An 18,754-nucleotide genomic window follows, 5' to 3' on the forward strand; every position below is an offset into this window, starting at 1 on the left:
GTGGAAATTTGAGTTATGAAATGAAACGAAACAAAACAAAATGAAATTTGAGTTATGAAATGAAACAAAATGAAACCTGACAGATCCAGCTCTGTGCCCAGAGAACTATCCACAAACAGCACGACCCGTGAGGCCGAAAACAGGGAGACGGAAAGATATGAGAAAAGAGAAGGCATCAAAACGGATGGAGCCGGAGGCCGAGGCCCCGCAGAGGAGGACCAGCACAGCCTCGGCGCCCAAGGCCCGACTGGCCGGAGGCCCCGGGGGCGCAGACATGCAGCACCAGACGCACGCCTGCTTTGTCCTGGGGTCGTTTATTAATGACACGGGCCTGCACCGCCGGGGGCGGGGACGGCGGGGGGGGGGGGGAGGCGCCACGCGGTGCGGTCCGCGGCCCGGGCGTCACTGCCCAAAGTACCAGGGGGGCCTGCAGTCGATGGGCTCTTCCTTCCAGATGGTCTTCAGCCTCTCAGCCCAGGAGGCCACCATCCCCCTTCTTTCTTCTTCCGACGCAAATTCGGGAGCAAAACTGATCTGAGGGGCGAGGACTTTAAATCCACAGAAGTGCAGTGTGCCGTGCTGCAGCCACAAGGGAGGAGAGCTGGTCAGAGGTCCGCCCGCACGCATGCTCGTTCAGCCATCAAAGGGGAGGCAGAGGGGGACAGACCCCTGCCCTGGGGCCCCAGCTCCCCGCCAGCAGGTTCCAGTTCTACCCTGAAAACCGAGATCACTCTGTAATCTCTGCTGCCGAGTCAGACACCAAGTTCACGGTTCTGGCTGATTAGGCAAATTACGGCACACCATGCGACGGAACATTCTAGAGGGAGGTTTTTCTAGCTATGACCACAGAAGGCTGATCAGGGTATCTGTTAAAGGTAAAAAGTGGGAAAGCTGAAGCAGTGTTTGTGGGGCACCATTTACGTAAAAAAAAAAATGCGACAAGCCAAACAATGAAAAGTACATACTGAAGAGCCACCGTGGCTGTGAAGAAGCCCCCGGAGACTGACGGTGGCTGTCGCCAAGGCGGATTAAGAGGACTCAGTTTGTTTTCATATTTTACAGTCTCACTTTTTTCTAATATGTACTTCGGCAAACCAAAAAAAAAAAAAAAAAGGTGAAGATTTTTAAAAAGCAAGACTGAAGACAGCTGAGAGACGCCGGCCCGTGGGGAGGGAGCCCGTGCTGGAAGTGGCCGTCCTCCACAGCTGGGCTGTCAGTTGATGGAATCGCTAACCCATCTCCTTTCAAAGAAGACACTTTTTTCTAGAAATATCACTGTCCTTCCCTTAAACCCACACCCCTGTCCAGGCCTCCCCATCAGGGTGGGTGGGCAGGTGGAACCCAACCCACTGCATTTTTAAAGCCCATTTTAAAGGCGACAAGGACCTCCTCCCCGCTGGAAGCACGTCCCTCTCGACAACCTGGATGAGCGGTCCCCAGGCAGGTTTCCGGGTCTGCCGGGACTTCGGGACTGGACATGGCGGCCCAGCTGGGGCTGTTCACTTTGCTGGCCCAGCGCCCGCCGCTTCCCTCTGCAGACAGCAGACCTCGGCACCACCCCACCCCGCCACCCCGCCACCCCAGGCCATGGGCTGAGTCCTGGGCCCCTTGAGCCACGGGTGGGCTCTGGGGATGGGGTGGGCGTGAGTCTGTGCAGATGTGACCTGGGGTGCCTCTGGCTAGGGTTTGGGGGCAAGGTTGCCTTCAGGCAGCAGAGCCAGGGTGTGGGCGGCTCTACGCCCCCAGCTCTCGACACCTAGCGCCACCTGGGGGCTTCTGTCTACCCAGGCAGGGGCCAGCCAGCCAGGTGGGCGTGGCCTCCGTCCATATGAGATCAAAGCTGTCGTTGTAACGTGTGTCCTCATCCGGCAGCATTTCAGTGCTGCTCAGTAAAGCATCGAGGAGGCGAGAGGGTACCATTTCCTCTATCTGGACGGGGCACGTCAAAATGGCCCGGCTTTCAGGCCTAAGTCACATCTCACTTTATACCTTGGGGAGGGTGGGGCCAAGGGGCTGGGGTACCTGGAGGGGCCACAGGAAGTATCGGAAGTCTCCGCTGACTCCAGTTTTCGAGTACATCTCAGCCGTGCCGCCCGTGGTCAAGGAGAGGATGGCCGATTTACCCTGCAGGGGGGAAGGCGTGCACTGAAGGGACCCCAGCCAAGCAGAGGGACAGAGGCGACAGACGCAACCCCAGCATGAAGGGTTGTGACGACCAGGAGGGAAAACCCGGGGATGGACACACTCCCATCCTGTCAAGCCCATGGTGACAGCTACATCCAACAGGAAGAGGGCAGGCAACAGGCAGAGGGAACGGCCCCAGCGCAGGCGGAGATGGGCAGCTTCAGGGCAGCGGGTGAGGAGTGGGCAGGGCCAGGCCTCGGTTACACCTGGGGGTGAGGGTGGGGGGTGGCTGGGGGGGGTGAGGGGTGCTGCTGGAGCGCCCAGCTCCGGGACCACCCAGCAGAGGGCAGCATCTCTTCTGGGTCCAAAACTCAGAGTTTCTCCATACACATTTATTTTCTGAGGCTTTTAGAATTTAAAACATCATTTGTTTTAGCGGGAACTCCACAGCTGCCTTGACCTGTGTGTCTGCCAGGTTCCTGGCGATCCCCACCCTGAACGCGGGCGTTGCGTTATCCTGTTTTCTTGGGGGAGGAGGTAATTAGGTTTATTTATTTATTTTTGATGGAGGTGCTGGGGATTGAACCCAGGACCTCATGCATGCTAAGCATGCGTTCTACCACTGAGCTATACCCTCCTCCCACGTTATCCTGTTTTCAAGGTGGGTACACGATGCTCAGAGGTGAGCCTGTGCACGGCCAGGTGAGGGACCGCGTTGTGCAACAGGTGCCCCCGGAGCCGGCAACCCCGTGTGGCCACACCCTCCGCCCCCAGCCCGCCCTGTGCCCTGGCCTCAAGCACGACGCTTGGGGCTCTCTGGACCCCTGCTGCAGGAAAAGCCCGTGACCTCAGGAACAAAGCAGCACACAGGCTGTGCACACAGCTGAGGCCCAGTCAACGTTTGCTCGGACAAAAAGCAAATGAGAAAGGACTTGCTGAGACGCCCCTTCCCTCCCCACGCACACTGGCCCTCCGGGCGCCTACCTTGAGGAAGCCGTCGTCGTAGAAGCCGGGCAGGTCGAAGGCAAAGCCCTGGCACAGCACCCTGTCCATCCAGCCCTTCAGGACGGCGGGCACGCTGAACCAGTACAGCGGGAACTGCGGGCACGGCACGGAGGGGCTTCTGCTCTAGTCTGTCCACCCGGGGATTCGGGCAGCCTCCCCTCCCCCCTTCTCACGCCCCCTCCCCCCTTCCACACCCCCACCCCGGGGGCCGGGCAGGCACGGCTGACCACGTCCTGGCTGCTGTCACAGGTGGCTCTGTGCCCCCTGGTGCTGGCCCCAACCCAGAGGGCTGGGAGATGCCCACTGGAAGCTCTGCTGGCCCCCAGCTCTGGGGAGCAGTCCTGTGACCCACCCAGTCCAGGGGATAGAGGGCGGGTGTGGGGAAGAGTCTGCCCCCTCCACACTGGGGGGGGTGAGGGTGTAGGTTCTGAGAAAGTTCAGGTTCAACACAAACTAAAGCGGGATCCTCAGATCCCACACACCAGCAGGAGGATGCCCTGGTGTCCGCCCTGGTCCCCACGGAAGCCCTAACCCCGCACCCAACAATGCCATCAGTGAAAAGATATGAGCCCAGGAAATAATGTTACCAAAGGTGGAAAGAAGCCCACATTTCGTGTGCCTTCACTATAAATCCAACTCAGACTTGCCACCAAAATCCAAGCTCCACAACCTACCACTGTGGGATGCTGGCAAGTTACTTAACCTCTCTATGCCTCCTTCTCCTGATTTGCAAATAGCTCCCCACCTGGAATGACTGGTGGGCGAATGCGGGAGGGTGGGTGGGTGAGGCCATCAGTGAGGGGACAACAAAGGAAGACTCTCATCTTGACGACCAGGACGCCTAAGGCAGGAGTCACACTTGGCCCAAGTTACCCCGAGAACACTCGTGTGGACAAATCTGGTTCTCACGCAGCCCCAGTACGTCCAGGGCAGGGGATGGCGGGGGAGCGGAGGATGCGCCGTCCGTGTGATCAGATGTGTCAGGACCACGGGCTACAGGGAGACCCCGCTTCCCGGGGGTCAGGGTCTTCCAGACGGTGTCGGCCCCTGGGCCTCCCGACCCAAGTAGACAGAAGTGAGTGTGCAGGTGTGCTGGGAACTCAGCACCGGGAAGGGCCTGCACACGGAACGACGGGAGTTTGGCAGGAAGATCAGAGGAAAGACAAACCTGAAATATCACCAGGTCGGCCTCCTGAACCTTTTTCTGCTCCTGGACGATGTCACTGCTCAGAGCCGCCTTCTTGTAGGCTTCATACACTTCCACCCCGTAACTGAAGGTCTCGGGGTTAGAGAGGGTGCCTGGGGGACATGACAAAGGTTCTCCTCAGGTGGCATATGCAGCCCATGCGGCACTGTCACCTGGACGTCCCCCACCCCACCCCCTAAAGGCACCAGACAGTCACTGAGATCCCGCCAGGTGCCAGGCCCTGTGGTCAGACTGTGGACACAAAGAGAAGCAGCCACTGTCCTGACCTTCAAGGGACTCCAAGTCCAGTAGGAGACGTAGATAAGTAGTCAAACAACACACAAAACACGATGAGTCTGCTCACGCCGTGTAACATCAGGGCTGGATAAGCCTCAAATCCCACACCAGGACGCGGGTGGCCTCACACTGGGGTGTGTAACCACGCAGTGGCCCAAAGGGCGGTGACCGGCCCAGTGACCCTGGGCGTGAGCTCTGTGGACGGGGTTCTGACGACGGAGCAGGAGTTCTCTAGGCAGCCCAGAGAACTGGAGGGAAGTGGAGGACGTTCTGGGCAAGGACAAGCTGGCCGGCCAGGAAAGGGCCACGGGGAGCACATGGGGAGGACGTGGGGTGAGAGGCTGGGAGGGCCGCAGGGGACGTGTCAGCAGAGGTGGGCCAGGTCTCGTGAGCCCTGATAAGGGACTTAAAGCTTCCTGCGCACAGGGGGCCACTCCCCATAGACAGAAACGCTCCGAATGGGTTGGAGTCACTGTGGCCGCAGGGACTGAGGAGCAGGTCTGGTTGGGGCGGGGAGATCAGGCGGCAGCACGGGTGGGAGGAGGTGTGGGCTGAGGCCTGCCGGACGCCCACAGCACTAAACTGAAAGACAAGTTTACACTTTGATCTTTGCCTTTAGTGGGTTCTCGACAACCAGAGCGCGTCACCCAAAGGCACCGATCAGATCACCGGGACTCGCCGCCCACCGCGGGCTGTGCTGCACACGTCACCTTTCCATCTTCATAATACCTGTGAGCAGGGTAGCTCCCCACCTACCAGAGGGGAGACGGCCCAGTGTGACCCTGCCACCACGCGGGGCCTGCAAAGGGGCCACCAAGGGCTGAGAACATCCCAGGGCACTGCCTCCTCTCAGCCCCTGCTGCACGCTTTCTGTGCACAAAGCTCTGCGGGGACCCTGAGCAGGTCCCTGAGTAGGAGGGACCGGGTCCAAGGTGTGGTGCCCACCGTGGACACTGGGTGCTTCTGATCATGGGAAACAGATGAGAAAATGCGCACGGGCCATCTTATATGTTCCAGGTAAAATGAAAAAGCGCCAAAGCCGAGATATCCAGGTATCACGGGACATGGGACTGTTTTTGTAAGTGTGGTGTGGGGAGGCCTCTCTAGGTGAAAGAGGACATCCAAGAGCCGCGGACACACGCTGACTGACGGCTTGAAGTAGAAGCCGACAGCGAAGACGCAAGTCAGCAGGAGAAGTGGTGAGCTACAGCACGCATGCGGCGAGGTGCCGGTCTGCAAGACTCTGGCAGCGCCAGTGAATGAAGCAGGTCCCCATCTACACCTGCACTTGCAGACTTCTAAAGCTGGCACCAGCAGGCCCTTCATGGGTGGAGCAAGATCTGCAACGAGCCACAGCGAAACGCCGGGCCCGCCGCCCCGGGGCCGTGCACGGCCAGGGCGGCGCGTGCAGGACTTGCAAGGGTCCCCCCTCTGCCCGTCTGTTCACCGCACTTAAACTGCTTCTTACAGCGAGCCTTGTCACCACCTGAGTCACTGGAAAACCAGGGGCCCCTTCGCATAATCCTCTCAGTTTTCCCAGCCCGTGCTCCGCGGCTCATTGAGAGGAAACAGTTGATTGGTTTCTTAAAAGAGAGGAAAGACAACGATGCCAGTTACTCCCATCAGCACTAAATTTTAAGTCGCGGGTCCTTAACACAACCACAGACAGAAGGAAAGCAAAGGAATTAAATACCGGAAACGCGGAGGAGAAATGATTATTTGCAGATGATCGGACTGTCTATTAGAAAGCCCCAGAAAATCAGCTGAAAACTACTACAGCGAGAAAACTCACAGAGCTGGACACGCACACAGTGAACCTCTCTGCGGAGGGTAACGGAACCCAGGTGACGGGAATCACGCAGTATCTGCTTGAACAAAACTCATAAACAGGCCTGGAAGGTTGTAAGGAACAATGCAAAGGAAGGGCCACCCCCGTCTCCGGGACAGAAACACTTGGCCCCATAGAGTCCATCTGTAAACTCAACGGGGCCTCAACAGAGGCATCACCCATTATGTTTTGAATCTGGAACACTAATTCAAAACACTGTAGGGAAAAGTAAAATGGGGGGAGGGTGCAGCTCAGGGGTGGAGCGCATGCTTAATTAGCACACACAAGGTCCTGGGTTCAATCCCCAGCACCTCCATTAAAAATAAATAAACAAACCTAGTTACCTCCCCATCCCCCAAAGTAGAAAAGTAAAATAAAAGTAGTTGGGGAAAAACAGAAAGTAAGGGAAAAGAGGGTGATTTAACTCCATCAGACGTTAAACTTGCCAAAATAATTAAAGCCACGTGGTACTGAGTCACGGAGGGGAAAACCAAACCAGCACACCGGGAGCAGACAGAGTCAAACCTGCGTGGGAATTAGATCACAGCGAAGGTGGCATTTTAAATTGGGGCAACAGCTGGGTCACGAAATAAACGGTGGTGAGACAGCTAGGTTCTCAGAAAAAACCTGGACCCACATCATACACCAAAATAAACCCCGAATAGATGAACTATTTAAATTTAAAAAGCGGAACCTGTCAAATATCACAAGAAACTATAACAATGTAAAAAAAATAAGCTTATACTTTATATGACACAAAATCCAGGTGTCAGAAAGTTTGACCTCTAGTCAGAGAAAGACAAATACCATACTGTATCACTTATACGTGGAGTCTGAAAAATGATACAAACAAACTTATTTATAAAACAGAAGCAGACACACAGGCATAGAAAACAAACTTATTACTACCAAAGGGGAAAAGGTGGGGAGGGATAAATTGGGAGTTAGGAATCTGCAGATACAAACTACTATGTACAAAATAGATAAATAACAAGGACCTATTGTACAGCACAGGGAACTATATTTAGTATCTTGTAGTAACTTATAATGAAAAAGAATATGAAAAACAATATATTTATGTATAACTGAATCACTATGTTGAATATCAGAAACTAATACGACATTGTAAATCAACTATAGTTCAATTTTAAAAATAAAAAAAATTTTAAGAAAAAAATAAATTGCATATTAAAAAATGACCGCTAATCAGAAGCCAACTAAGCAAAAGTAAATGAACTCTTGTGTGAAAAAAAACCCACCACAAGCAAAGTCAAAACTAAAAAAAATTAGGTAAAAATGTATTTACACTTCATATCCCACACTCTAGGCTAATTTTTTAATATATAAAGAGCTCTTCAAAATCAATTAAAAAAAGACTAACAGAAGAATAAGTAAGAAATATGAACAGATAATTCACAGGAAAGAAAATATTTAAATTTTTATTAAAATATCAATGTAAATATTTATAAATATAAAATATTAACAAATGAAAAGCTACAAGTATTTAGCTTTTTTAAAAGAATATTAAAAAAATCTTCAAGACATCATATTGTACACCTTGAATCCTTTGTCAATTATATCTCAATCAAGCTGGAAAAAATGCTTCTTAAATATATACAAAAATGGTAAAGCTCACTTACACTGTGAGAAAGGCAAAGGAGAACTGTGCAGAGAGACCATTTTTCCACCTATCAGATTGGCAATTATCAAAAAATTGGTAAGAGGGAGGGAACCAGCACTTGCGGCACTGCTGGTGGGAGATGAGCCGCAGCACTAACGGGAAGCAATCTGACATCATCTGCGAGAACGTAAAACTCACAGTCCCTCCGACCGACCGGAGCTCGTCTCCTGGATACAGGTGCACAGGTAGGACGGCCCAGCTGGCCGCGCTGCCCGCTGCGCTCTGTTTGTAACAGCGGAAGGGAGAAACAACCCAAATGCCCTTTAGTGGCACCTCCACACCACGGGGGACTCTGCAGCAGCAAAAAAGCAAGCAACGCGCAAAGCAAAGTACGGTGCATGCTCCCCTTTTTGAAAAGAGCGCAGGGAACTGGAGGGTGTACCCTGAGTCGCCTTAGGGTGTGTCCAGACACAGACAATCTCCAGAAAGATCGAGAGACAGCAGGTGACACTTGGGGGCAGAGAGACCAGGTGGCTGGGGGATGGGGAAGAAGACTTGCACTGTAGACTTTCTCGACTTGACAGCTGTACAGCATGTGCAATGATTAGCTTTGTTTTCAAACACTTTTTAATTAAAAACATATAAATAAGGCAAAAAAAACCCCAACCCAAACAACCAATCTGATTTAAGAATGGGCAAAGGATCTGAACAGACATCTTTCCAAAGAGAACATACAGATGCCAACAGGCCCATGAAAAGATGCTCAGCATCACTAGTCATCAGGGAAATTCAAGCCAAAGCGACAGTGAGAGACCACTTCTCGCCTGTCAGAATGGCTCTCGTCCAAAAGACAAGAGTTGAGTTCTGGGGGGATGTGGAGAAAAGGGAACCCTTGGGCACTGCTGGTGGGAATGTAAACTGGTGCAGCCACTATAGAGAACAGTGTGGAGGTTCCTCAAAAAATTATAATAGAACTATCACATAACCTAGTAATTCCACTTCTGGGTATTTATCTGAAGAAATTGAAAGCACTCTCTCTCAAAAAAAAAATCTGTACCTCATTGTCTACTGCAGAATTATTTACAACAGCCAAGACACAGAAACAACCTAAATGCCCATCGATGGACGACTGGACAAAGGAGCTGTGATCTGTACACATAGCGGAGTACCATTCAGCCATCAAAAGGAAGGAAACCTTGCCATTTGCAACAACAAGGATGGACCTTGCAGGCCTCATGCTAAGTGAAATACATCAGAGAGAGACAGACAAATACTGCATGATCTCACTTTTATGTGGAATCTGAAAACCCAAACCAAAACCAAAAATGACCGAGCTCATGAATACAGAAAACAGACTGGTGGCTGCCTGGCGCGGGGGGTGGGGTGGTGGGTGATACAGATGAAGGGGTCAGATGGGCAAACTTTCAGCTGTTAGATGAGTAAGTCATGGGGACGCCATGCACAGCATGGCAACCACAGTGAAGACAACTGCACATCTGAAAGAGCAGATCTTGAAAGTTCTTAACACAAGAGGAAAAAACTGTAACTATTGTGGTGGCCATTTTGCAACGTACACGAGCACCGAATCCTTCTGGTAAGCACCTGAAACAAGAATGTTATGTCAGTTACTCCTCAGGAGAAAGACGCACACACGAGGAAGCTTCAAAAACCGGTTTACCCCGTGACTCACCAGTGATATCATTCCTCGTGGCCCTCGGCTCAAAGTCCATGGCGTAGAGATCAGACACGGTGATGCTGCAGCCCTGCCGGCCCAGCTCCGCCACCGCCACGTCCTTCAGGGACCCGTTGAAAGACTTGGGCTCCTGGTGCGCGTAGACTATGAGCACTTTCTTACCTAAACCTGGACAAGAAACGACTGCTCTTGAAGGACGACCCCTATGTCAGAATTCAGCAAGCACTAAGGGGACAAGGCAGTGTCTAGGTGCGTCACAATGGCTGAAGCAAAGAAATACCAACCTTTTTTATTTTATGGGTGACAGTTTTAAAATCACAAGCATTTAAAACAATCTAGCTGTACTGTAGTTCATCACCACCTGAGTTCACTGATACACAGCTACACAGCAGGTCAAATTACGATGCCCCGAAAGTAACACAACTGAGTTCTGTAACAGCCCCCTCTGTTCGGGTCATCCTCTGAGAAATTTAGCCCTGCTGCCCAACATCGTAAGAGGACACGACCATAACGGACCTTCCGTGTGAACCCTTCGCCAGCAGGCATCAGTCCCAGACACACAGCTCTGCTTCCTTCCCCTTCGTCAAAATTTGACACTTAAACAAGATATGAAAAATCGGATCCCTCGTCCCTGGGGGAGGCAGGGCCTGTGTGGAGTCTGGCTCTCGGGAGCAAGGCTGACAAGAGGCTGTAAGAACAGCCGATTCTGACAGGTCCTGCCTGCGTCGTTAACAGCCTCTGAAGCAGCATTTCCCTCGTCCGAAAGGTTCCACCGATTTCTTCTCGGAGGCAGCTGTGGGGGTTTGTTTAAATTTTCCCCGGGAACATCTAAGACCAAAATGTTTAAACTCTTGATTTCAATTATTCCATTTAAGCCCTTAAGGAACAAACATAAATGTTAGTTTGAAGCAGACAGTCCTGGGGCATTCAGCTGAGTGTAAAGGTTGAATTCTGTGCGTTATGTTAATAATTAACACTTTTATTTGAGCTTCTCAGACTCTGTTATAAAGTAACTCTATGTGGGGGCTTAATAGAAAATGGATTCAAATGAAATATCTAAAAAAAAAAAAAACCCCAACAAAATAACAAACAAAACCAAAGGGAAAAAAAAGAAATACCCACACCAATGGTTCTCTCCTGGGGCAGTGCTGCCTCCAGGGCCGAGACAGGACAAGCACCGCCCTTACTTTCAAGAAACCTGTATTTCAGTGGGGTTGAAACAGACAATAAAACAAGTAAGAAAATACAAAACCAGATACTTCCAGAGAGCAGTCAACATTATAAACAAGTTTTACACTTCAGTGTTGTCCGGAGCTTCTATAACATTGTATTCAACTTCTAAATAACATTTTAGTTTTAAAAAGTTTAACCCCCCCGTAGCTGACCTGCCATGCTCTAGGAGGTGGACGCTCTCTCTGAATCCCGCCAAGAGGAGGCTGTGCTGCTAATTCTGGGCACAGAAGGGCTGAGTGTGGTGGGCGCTCGGCTTGCAGGTGCAGTCACTCTCCTCAGTGACCCCGACAACCTAGGAGAGAAAACAGATGCTGAGGAAGGCGGGGAGACAGGTGGGGAGAACAATGTGCAGCCATGTACAGGTCCAGGCAGAGGGACCAGCGTGCGTAAGGCAGGAGGTGGGAACTGGTGTGAGGGTTCCAGAGAGCCTGTTTCAGGGGGAGGGTATAGCTCAGTGGTAGAGTTTATGCTTAGCATGCACAAGGTCCTGGGTTCAATCTACAGCACCTCCATTAAATATATATATATATATGTATAAACAAACTTAATCCCCCCTAAGACAAAACAAAACTGAAAAAAAAAAAAAAACATGACACAGAAAGTCTGTTTGACCCGCCTGTGGTTAAAATAGAGAGCCGGGTGGGATCCGTAGGACAGAGGCCAAGACTGTATCCTGAGCCTAAAAGAAAGCCATTGTGACATGTTATGCAGGAGTGATATGACCTGATTACCTCAGACAGGTCATCGTGTCACTGCAGACTTAGGGGACACCTCACCCTGAGATTCCCAGGGTGAGGGACCAAAGACACTTTGGTTTGGAAGAATAGCTTTAATTTTCTTCGTGCTTACAGCAGGGTATGCATTCTTCGTATCCCCAGGCCTCACCATTCCCCATTGCTCTGTTCGGCCCACTTTACGTGTTTACATCACCTGCCAGGCCACTTGAGGCCTTTGGGTTTCTGACTCCCCTTCTGGTCCAGTTCCCCAAGTTGTACAGAACAGAAACCTGCGGCCCAGGAAGCAGGCTACTTGTCCAAAATAGACTCAAGCTGGGCTCCTGACTTGCTTTTGGAGCTGCCACGTCCCCCGGGCCTTCCTTGCCCCACTCCACAGCACGGATAGGTTTCTCCTCCCTTAGGAGTCAGGTACTTAGGGGTCAACAGGAAAAACGAGCCACATGGTTATCAAATATATATACCACATCAAATGGGCTGATTTTTTTTTTGATGCACACTGTTTCATCTTAATTCGCAACCAAAATCTATTTCACGACGGCCAGGCAGCGCCTATCATGCTAACAGCCAGTTAACACTCACTGGTAGCTGCACTGGGGCTTGCACGCCCATCCCCGACCGCTTCTCTCTTCCCAAATTGCACCCTTTCCATTTTCCCCGGAACCATAAATAGCCGTGCAGGAAGTTCCTCTTTCTACAGTTCTTTGGCTGATATTCTCAGAGACTAACGCTACAGGGGCTGAGTTGCAGGTCCTGGCACAGACTGCATGGGACCCTGGGCAGAGGCCGCGCCGGACCGGTCACCGCGCGGCCCGCTCGCTGACCCCCGGCTGCCCGCCTCCCGACGTCCAGGCTGAGGGCAGCGGCTGAGGGCAGCGGCGGGCCTGCGACCGCTTGGCCCCCACCGCCAGGGGGCAGGGCTCGGAGGAGGAGGAGTCGTCTCGGCCACACGCAGGGAGCGGGAGCCCGCGGAGACCCTCGCCCCGGGAGGGGTCCCCAGGCCCGGGCCCCGGCTGGCGCGGACACTCACCTCGGCCGGCGCACGCCCGGGGTGAGCAGCAGGACGTGGGCACGCCTCCGGGAGGACGCCGCGCGTCCACGCACGTTCTGGCCGCGCAGGCTGCGAACTCGCCGACACTGGCGGGCGGGCGGGCGCAGGGCGGCGGGCACGCTCTGCGGGGCTGGGCGCGGGGGCTCGGGCAGCGCGCACGCCCCGCCCCCGAGCGCCGCCTCGGCCCCGCCCCTAGGCGACCCTCACCAACTCCCCGCCCACGCCCCGCCCCCGACCTGTTCGGACCTCACCCCGCATTCGGCGCCCCGCCCCATGTCCCCTCCCCGACCTGTCCCCGCCCCTCGTGTCCAAGCAGGACCACGGGGCTCTGCGCCGAGGCCGCTGGGGTGAGCGCGATCAAAGGGAATGAACTATTCATACACCCAGCAGCCTGTGCAAACGTCCAGAGTGGAGAACGCCAATTCCAGAGGCTCCCTACTGTACGACTCCGTTTGTGGAATATTCTTGAAATGACAAATTCTAGAAACGGGGAACAGATTACTGGTTGCCAGGGTTTGGGGCTGGAGGGAGTGTGATTGTAAGTGCGCATGGGGGGACCCCGCGGTGATGGAAACGTTCAGTATCTGAAAGCATCAGTGACTCTCCTGGGGATGACGTTGTCCTGCAGTTTGGCCGGATGTTTTCCTTGGGGAAGCTGGATGGGGGCGCACGGGATGCACGGTCAAGGTCAAGGCTATCCCGCAGAAGGCAAGGGGTACTGAGCCAGAGCCTGCGGATGTGTCCGGGGAGGGGTGCTGGTGAGCTGTTCGGGCTAACTGTCTCTTTTTCTCTTTTTCCAGCAGTTTCTGGGTTGTACCACCTCATCTGGCAGCCCACCTACTGTTGTGACCCACAGTCTCCCCAGGTCTATGCCTGATTCCCGTGTCCTGGGATGGCCCCACGGAGCAGCAGGAAGGTTTCCCTCGCGTTCACGATGTAGTGAGAACCACCCCAGCTGCAGTTTGCACGCCAGAGCTGGGATGGTCTGCCTGCTGCTTTTCTCGGGTTCAGGAGTGAGGGCGTGGCCTCTCTGACATGCTCTCGTGCCAGCAGTGGACAGGCCACCTTGTCTTGTGAGCCCGGGAGGTCGTTTTCATTTTAGAGTGACCTCTGTCAGAGGGAAAAGTGCTAACGGTATTTCCGAATGTACTAGAATGTCCTCAAAGATGAAATTTGGGTTTATTTTTCCCCCTTTCTTGTGAGACTCATTGCGATGATGCCCTCAGATTATTACAGAAAATAAATGAGTCAAATTGGGGCAGGTGGGTGCAGGCCCCCTGGAATAATTGAAGGTAGACTTCCTTACAGGGAGGGCAAGTGAGGCTACTGTCCAGTGGGAGGGGAGTGTTCGCGTCTTTGTGCAGCGAAGACGTAAGGAAAACAGCCAGACCCCCGGGGGGTGGACCCGCGGGAGGACCGGGGCACTGTGGAATACCCGCCTGGGAGCCGTCTAGCCCTTGGTGTGGGAGGGATGAGCTGAGCTCCAATGGAGGCCGGGATGCCGCGTCATCTCGGAAAACCGGCAGGCGCATGGAGGCCCGGCAGCTGCGCTGGGACCCTGCGTCTCTGCGATGCCACAGCACCGTCTTGTGGCCGCGAGGAGACATCGCAGACGGGTACCGAGCACGGTCTCCCTGGGGAAGGGAAGCTGGCCTGCGGTCATTCTCGCGGCCTCCTCCACAGCGAAAGCGCCAGGGGTTGATTCAATAGGAGCCCATCCGAAAAAGGGAGATAACAGAACTTCCTGCCAAACTGGCACTGGGGGTTGAGCATTTACTGCAAACGAGTAAGTCGTAACCGTGTGTTTACCCTGAGTCTAACGAGGAAGCGGTGCTATTAAAACGAGCTCAATCGAGCTAGCATCCACAGTGACCATCACCTCCAGGGGTTCCCAGAGTCCCGTTTTCACTTAACCCCGTGCTGTGAAGAAACGCAAGGGTGTCACGCGCATCTCAGTCTTCAGATGTCGGCCACTGCTGCGGATCCTGGGACCCCTTTCTGGATCCCGCCAGCCGGACATCCTGCTGCTGCTACTTGTTCTTGCCCCTTAGAGCACACATCACATCGAATTTCATTTGTTTGCATGTATGTATTTTAAAAACCAGCTCAGTTCACTCTTTGCCCTGAATAAGGAAAAACTGACTTCCTTCCTCCTGAGTTTCTCCTGCGCGTCTCCTTTACTCCTCAGACACTTCACTTCTGACCACCTGGTCACCAAATGTGTGGGATGTGGGAGGTCTTCCCACACCAAGCAATTCTCCAGCACACCAGCAGGGCGTCCTGCAGTAACTCAATGCTAACACTCTGCTCCTGGAGACAGCCCCACAAGGCTGCTCCCTTGTCCGACAGATGCCAGTCCCCAGTCCTTAGGTTACCCACAACTTCTGTCTGACTTGGCTACAAATCAGATGTCCCCACGAACCCTCCTCAGGTGTGATCAATCTGCTAGAGCAGCTCCCAGAACCCAGGGAAACACTCACGTTTACCAGTTCACTAAAGGATGTGGTTAAAGACACAGATGGAAGGATACTTGGGTGAGGTCTGGGAAGGTCCTGCGTGCATGGAGCTGGGGTGTGTCACCCTCCCCTTGTGGATGTGTTCACCCCCCCGAAACTCTCCAAACCGCGTACTGTTGGGACTTTATGGAGCTTCCTCACATGGGCATGATCAGTTATTAATTCCATTTTTCAGCCCCTCTCCCTTCTCAAGGGAAGGGGGTGGGGCTGAAGAGTCCAAGCTGCTGATCACGGCTGGGTTTTCCCGGTGACCAGCCCTCACCCAGGAGCCACCCCAAGTCACTTCATTAGAACAAAGGACACTCCTGTCCCCCAGGAAATTACAAGAGTTTCAGGAGTCCTGTGTCAGGAGCCAGGGTGAAAGACCAAACATGAGACAAAGCTGCCCCCGGGGTTCTTACCACTCCGGAGCTGCAGGGGTTCCAGGAGGCCTGTGCCAGCAGCCAGCGGCCAAGACCAGTTTACATTTTCCCGTTATCTCACGATGTCTTCCTGGCATCTTCAGAAGAGGAACTGTGTCTCCATCATCGTATCACCAGACCTTAGTGTGGCTCCTGGCCTACAGTAGGTGCTCGATAAAAGTTTGTGGTATGAATGAAATAATTCATTCCACCAGCTGGTGCGTCACGGTCGCCACTTCATGAATGCTCAGTGGTTCATGAAATAAAGTTATTAAAGCTGTTGTGCAAACATCAAGTTAGCCGAAGTTAACGCTGTGGATGACCCAGGGACTTTGCCCATCGTGTTGCCTAGATAACCCACAGGATGAGCACTCCCTGGGCCTGGCGCAGGTGGAGGTGGGGCGGACCTGGAAGTGTGTGCCGAAGGTGGGAGGTGGGGAGGGGAGGGTAAGGCGGCGGAGGGACCGGGTGTGGAGCCCCTCCCCCAACCCCGCCATGTCCAGGGGCTAAGCGAACACTCACCTTCCCTTTGAGGGGCTCAGGTTCTCTGTCTCTGGTGGATGGGCGCCTAGAACGGGCTGGAACTTCTTGCTTTCGCTTAAAAACAAGGAAAGTGTTCTGACCACTCTCCCCAAGCAGGAACAATGAAAACGTATATCTCATGTCCCTTTTTCCTTTTGTTCTGTGGTATCTGTAAAAATTAATACGCGAACTCAGTTGAATAGGTTTGGGAGACCAGCAGGGGGAGCTCTCACCCCTGTGATGACAGCGGAACCCAACAGAAGAAAGATTCTTCTTTCCCACAAGGACTCGGCCAGTGGAAAGCCAGGGACTGTCTGCTAAGCCAGCTCACGTCCTGTCCCGTCTATAAAAGCTTCTCCTTCCCTGCAGGACGGGAACTTGCCTGTGACTCCCAGTGGTTGAGATTCTCTGCTGATCCTGAATAAACCATCTTTGCTGGAGGATGCCTGGTGGTTCTTTTGCTTCAGATAAACATATCCAAGACTGCATTTTGGAATCAACCCTCCCGCCCTTTGTGGGAAATCCAGGGTGTTTTCAAGGGTGTCCCACTGCCCAGACACTGAGCAGCACTAACCCTCCTGGGCCTCCAAGGCCACCGCCCTGTGAACGTTCCAGTCCAGTTCCCGCCGCTAGAGGGCTGCTGCTCCCGGCTGCACGCCTGGCTGAGGTGGGCTTGCACGGCAGAGCCTGCTCACCACCGTGTTCCTTTGCTTGCTTGTTTAGTTTTAGTGCTGCGGGGCCCCATCAGAGCTGCTCTGGTCAAGGCATTAGGTCGCTCTAACTCAACATCTGAGGAGGCAGTTCTGTGAGCTCCTCATGCAAACCCATCCAGTTCCCTTCAGCAAGGCCTGGAACCTTGGAGCAGAGCTGCCCAGAGCCAGCTGCCCCCCTGGTGCACCCCTATCCCAGATGAGTTCTGGTCATTTTGCTCTTCACTGAATTTTGAAATGGATCACCCAAAGGATTCCAGACAAGATGAGAAAATGAGCTTCCCTAGATGAGAAGAAAGAAAGAAAGAAAGGAAAGGGAGAGAGAGAGAGAGAGAGAGAGAGAAACTTCTATTCAGTTATTTAGCTATTTCTTGAAATCTTATAATCAGGAAACATTTAAAAAATCTCCAGAGTAACAAGATTCTGTTAATTTAACTCGGATTTTAAATGAGAGTGTAACTGCAAAATAATGAACTGAGTAAAATAACTGAAAAAAGTAAAATAACTGAAACCCAAATTCTGAAGAACACCTTCCAGGATTTAGGTGATTCACAGCTTACATGAACCGCCCCTGAGTCTCTCAGTGCCTCTGCCCATGGGCACCCGTCTTTCAGGTGCTGGGTTACCGTGTGCGGCTGGAATAAAACACAAATTCCTCAGAATGGCCTCAGGGCCCTTTGCAGTCCAGCCCGCTTGACCAGCTCAAGCCTGCTCGGCCCCTCCCCCGCCCCCCAGCCCACCCCCCACCTGCCCTCAGAGCCCCCACCTGCGAGCCCTTCACACGCTGGGACTCTGCCTAGTTCTTCCTCCCCTCTCCACCCGGAAGACCACTCCTCCCTGCAGACCCAGGTCAGCTGACACCCCTGTGGGTCATCCCGCTGTGCAGCCAGCTCCGTCTTGCCCCCATCGTGCTGCGTACGCCCATCAGAGCCACCACCCACTACACGGAAACACTTTCTCTTTCTGTCCATCTGAATGGCTAGGAGAGAATGGATCACGTTTCATTCAATTTACTTCTCAACTTCTTTGGGAACTGATACTATACTCAGGACAGTAATTGTCTAATAAATGGGGTTTGGGGTTTTCCAGCTCTGCTATCTAGCGGGGCTTCAAGGGTATGAAGATGTCGGGGGAGGGTTTATGAAGTCCAAGCACCTGGATGTGAAAGGTGGTTACGCGTTTAAAAAAAAAAAGGAAGTCACTTTGTCTCATTTTAAAAAGTGGGGGACAAAACTATCAATAGGGCAGGAGACAAAGCCTGGTTTCATCTCTCATCCTTCACCCTCAGAGCGGATTATCTTAATTGTGGGCGTGGAAGTGGTAAACCCATGATGGATCGTCCCAAGAACTCCAGCAGGATGGGGTAGAAAGGTCTTTGTGTTTTGTGAGTCAGTCAGTCCACGCCATACTGAAAAATGCACATGGAACACAATCGTGCTAATGGCACAAAAGTCACAGTGAGAGGCCCACAGTGAGGCGGAAGCAGCCGTCTGTTCCTTTTGTGCTGGAGCTGAAGCGTCAGCAGAGCAGAACGCACTCACCCAGGCAGCTGGTCGGCTGCTGCTCTTGGGCCTGGTGGGGGCGGGGGACTCCAACAGCAAAGCCGCCTTGTGATGAGGGAGATGGTGTGGGCTGCAGTGCGCTTTTTAAATGTGTTTTTGCCAAAATATTATTTTCATCATTTGAAAGAAGGATTATTTTCAAAGATAAAATACAGTGACAGAAAATATTTACTTGTAACAGTCCCAAATTCATAAATTAAAAACAGCTGTGTAGAACCCATGGTCAAGATCTTTTGTTCGCTCTGTGTCCAAGTTACTGACTGTAAACACC

General features: G+C 52.8%; 1 protein-coding gene across 4 annotated transcripts; it reads right to left on the bottom strand.

The window, feature by feature from the left end:
- Positions 1-313: 313 nt before the first annotated feature.
- Positions 314-12,969, bottom strand: NQO2 (N-ribosyldihydronicotinamide:quinone dehydrogenase 2). Of its 4 annotated transcripts, XM_072945763.1 has the most exons (8): positions 12,752-12,969; positions 11,140-11,279; positions 9,752-9,922; positions 4,298-4,428; positions 3,109-3,222; positions 2,023-2,124; positions 966-1,084; positions 728-866 (listed from the first exon to the last, which is right to left on the bottom strand). In XM_072945763.1, exons 2-8 carry the CDS (start codon positions 11,144-11,146, stop codon positions 818-820), a joined length of 693 nt encoding a protein of 230 aa, XP_072801864.1. In that variant the 5' UTR covers positions 11,147-11,279; positions 12,752-12,969; the 3' UTR covers positions 728-817. The 4 variants fall into 4 exon arrangements, with proteins under 4 accessions (XP_072801862.1, XP_072801863.1, XP_072801865.1 ...); XM_072945761.1 differs by lacking the exons at positions 728-866; positions 966-1,084 and adding an exon at positions 314-579 and having other exon boundaries at positions 12,752-12,967; XM_072945762.1 differs by lacking the exons at positions 728-866; positions 966-1,084; positions 12,752-12,969 and adding exons at positions 314-579; positions 12,304-12,428.
- Between the last annotated feature and the right edge of the window lie 5,785 nt (positions 12,970-18,754).

This window comes from Vicugna pacos, chromosome 20 (assembly GCF_048564905.1).
Source record: "Vicugna pacos chromosome 20, VicPac4, whole genome shotgun sequence".
Taxonomy (NCBI): Eukaryota; Metazoa; Chordata; class Mammalia; order Artiodactyla; family Camelidae; genus Vicugna; species Vicugna pacos.

Bases quoted from the DNA above. Each gene is read 5' to 3' on its own strand.
- NQO2 (XM_072945761.1), bottom strand. The intron at 3,223-4,297 runs GTTTGTCTTTCC...CCGTGCCCGCAG, and splicing joins CCGACCTGGTGATATTTCAG to TTCCCGCTGTACTGGTTCAG. The intron at 580-2,022 runs GTACCCCAGCCC...TTGTGGCTGCAG, and splicing joins ACTTCCTGTGGCCCCTCCAG to CACGGCACACTGCACTTCTG.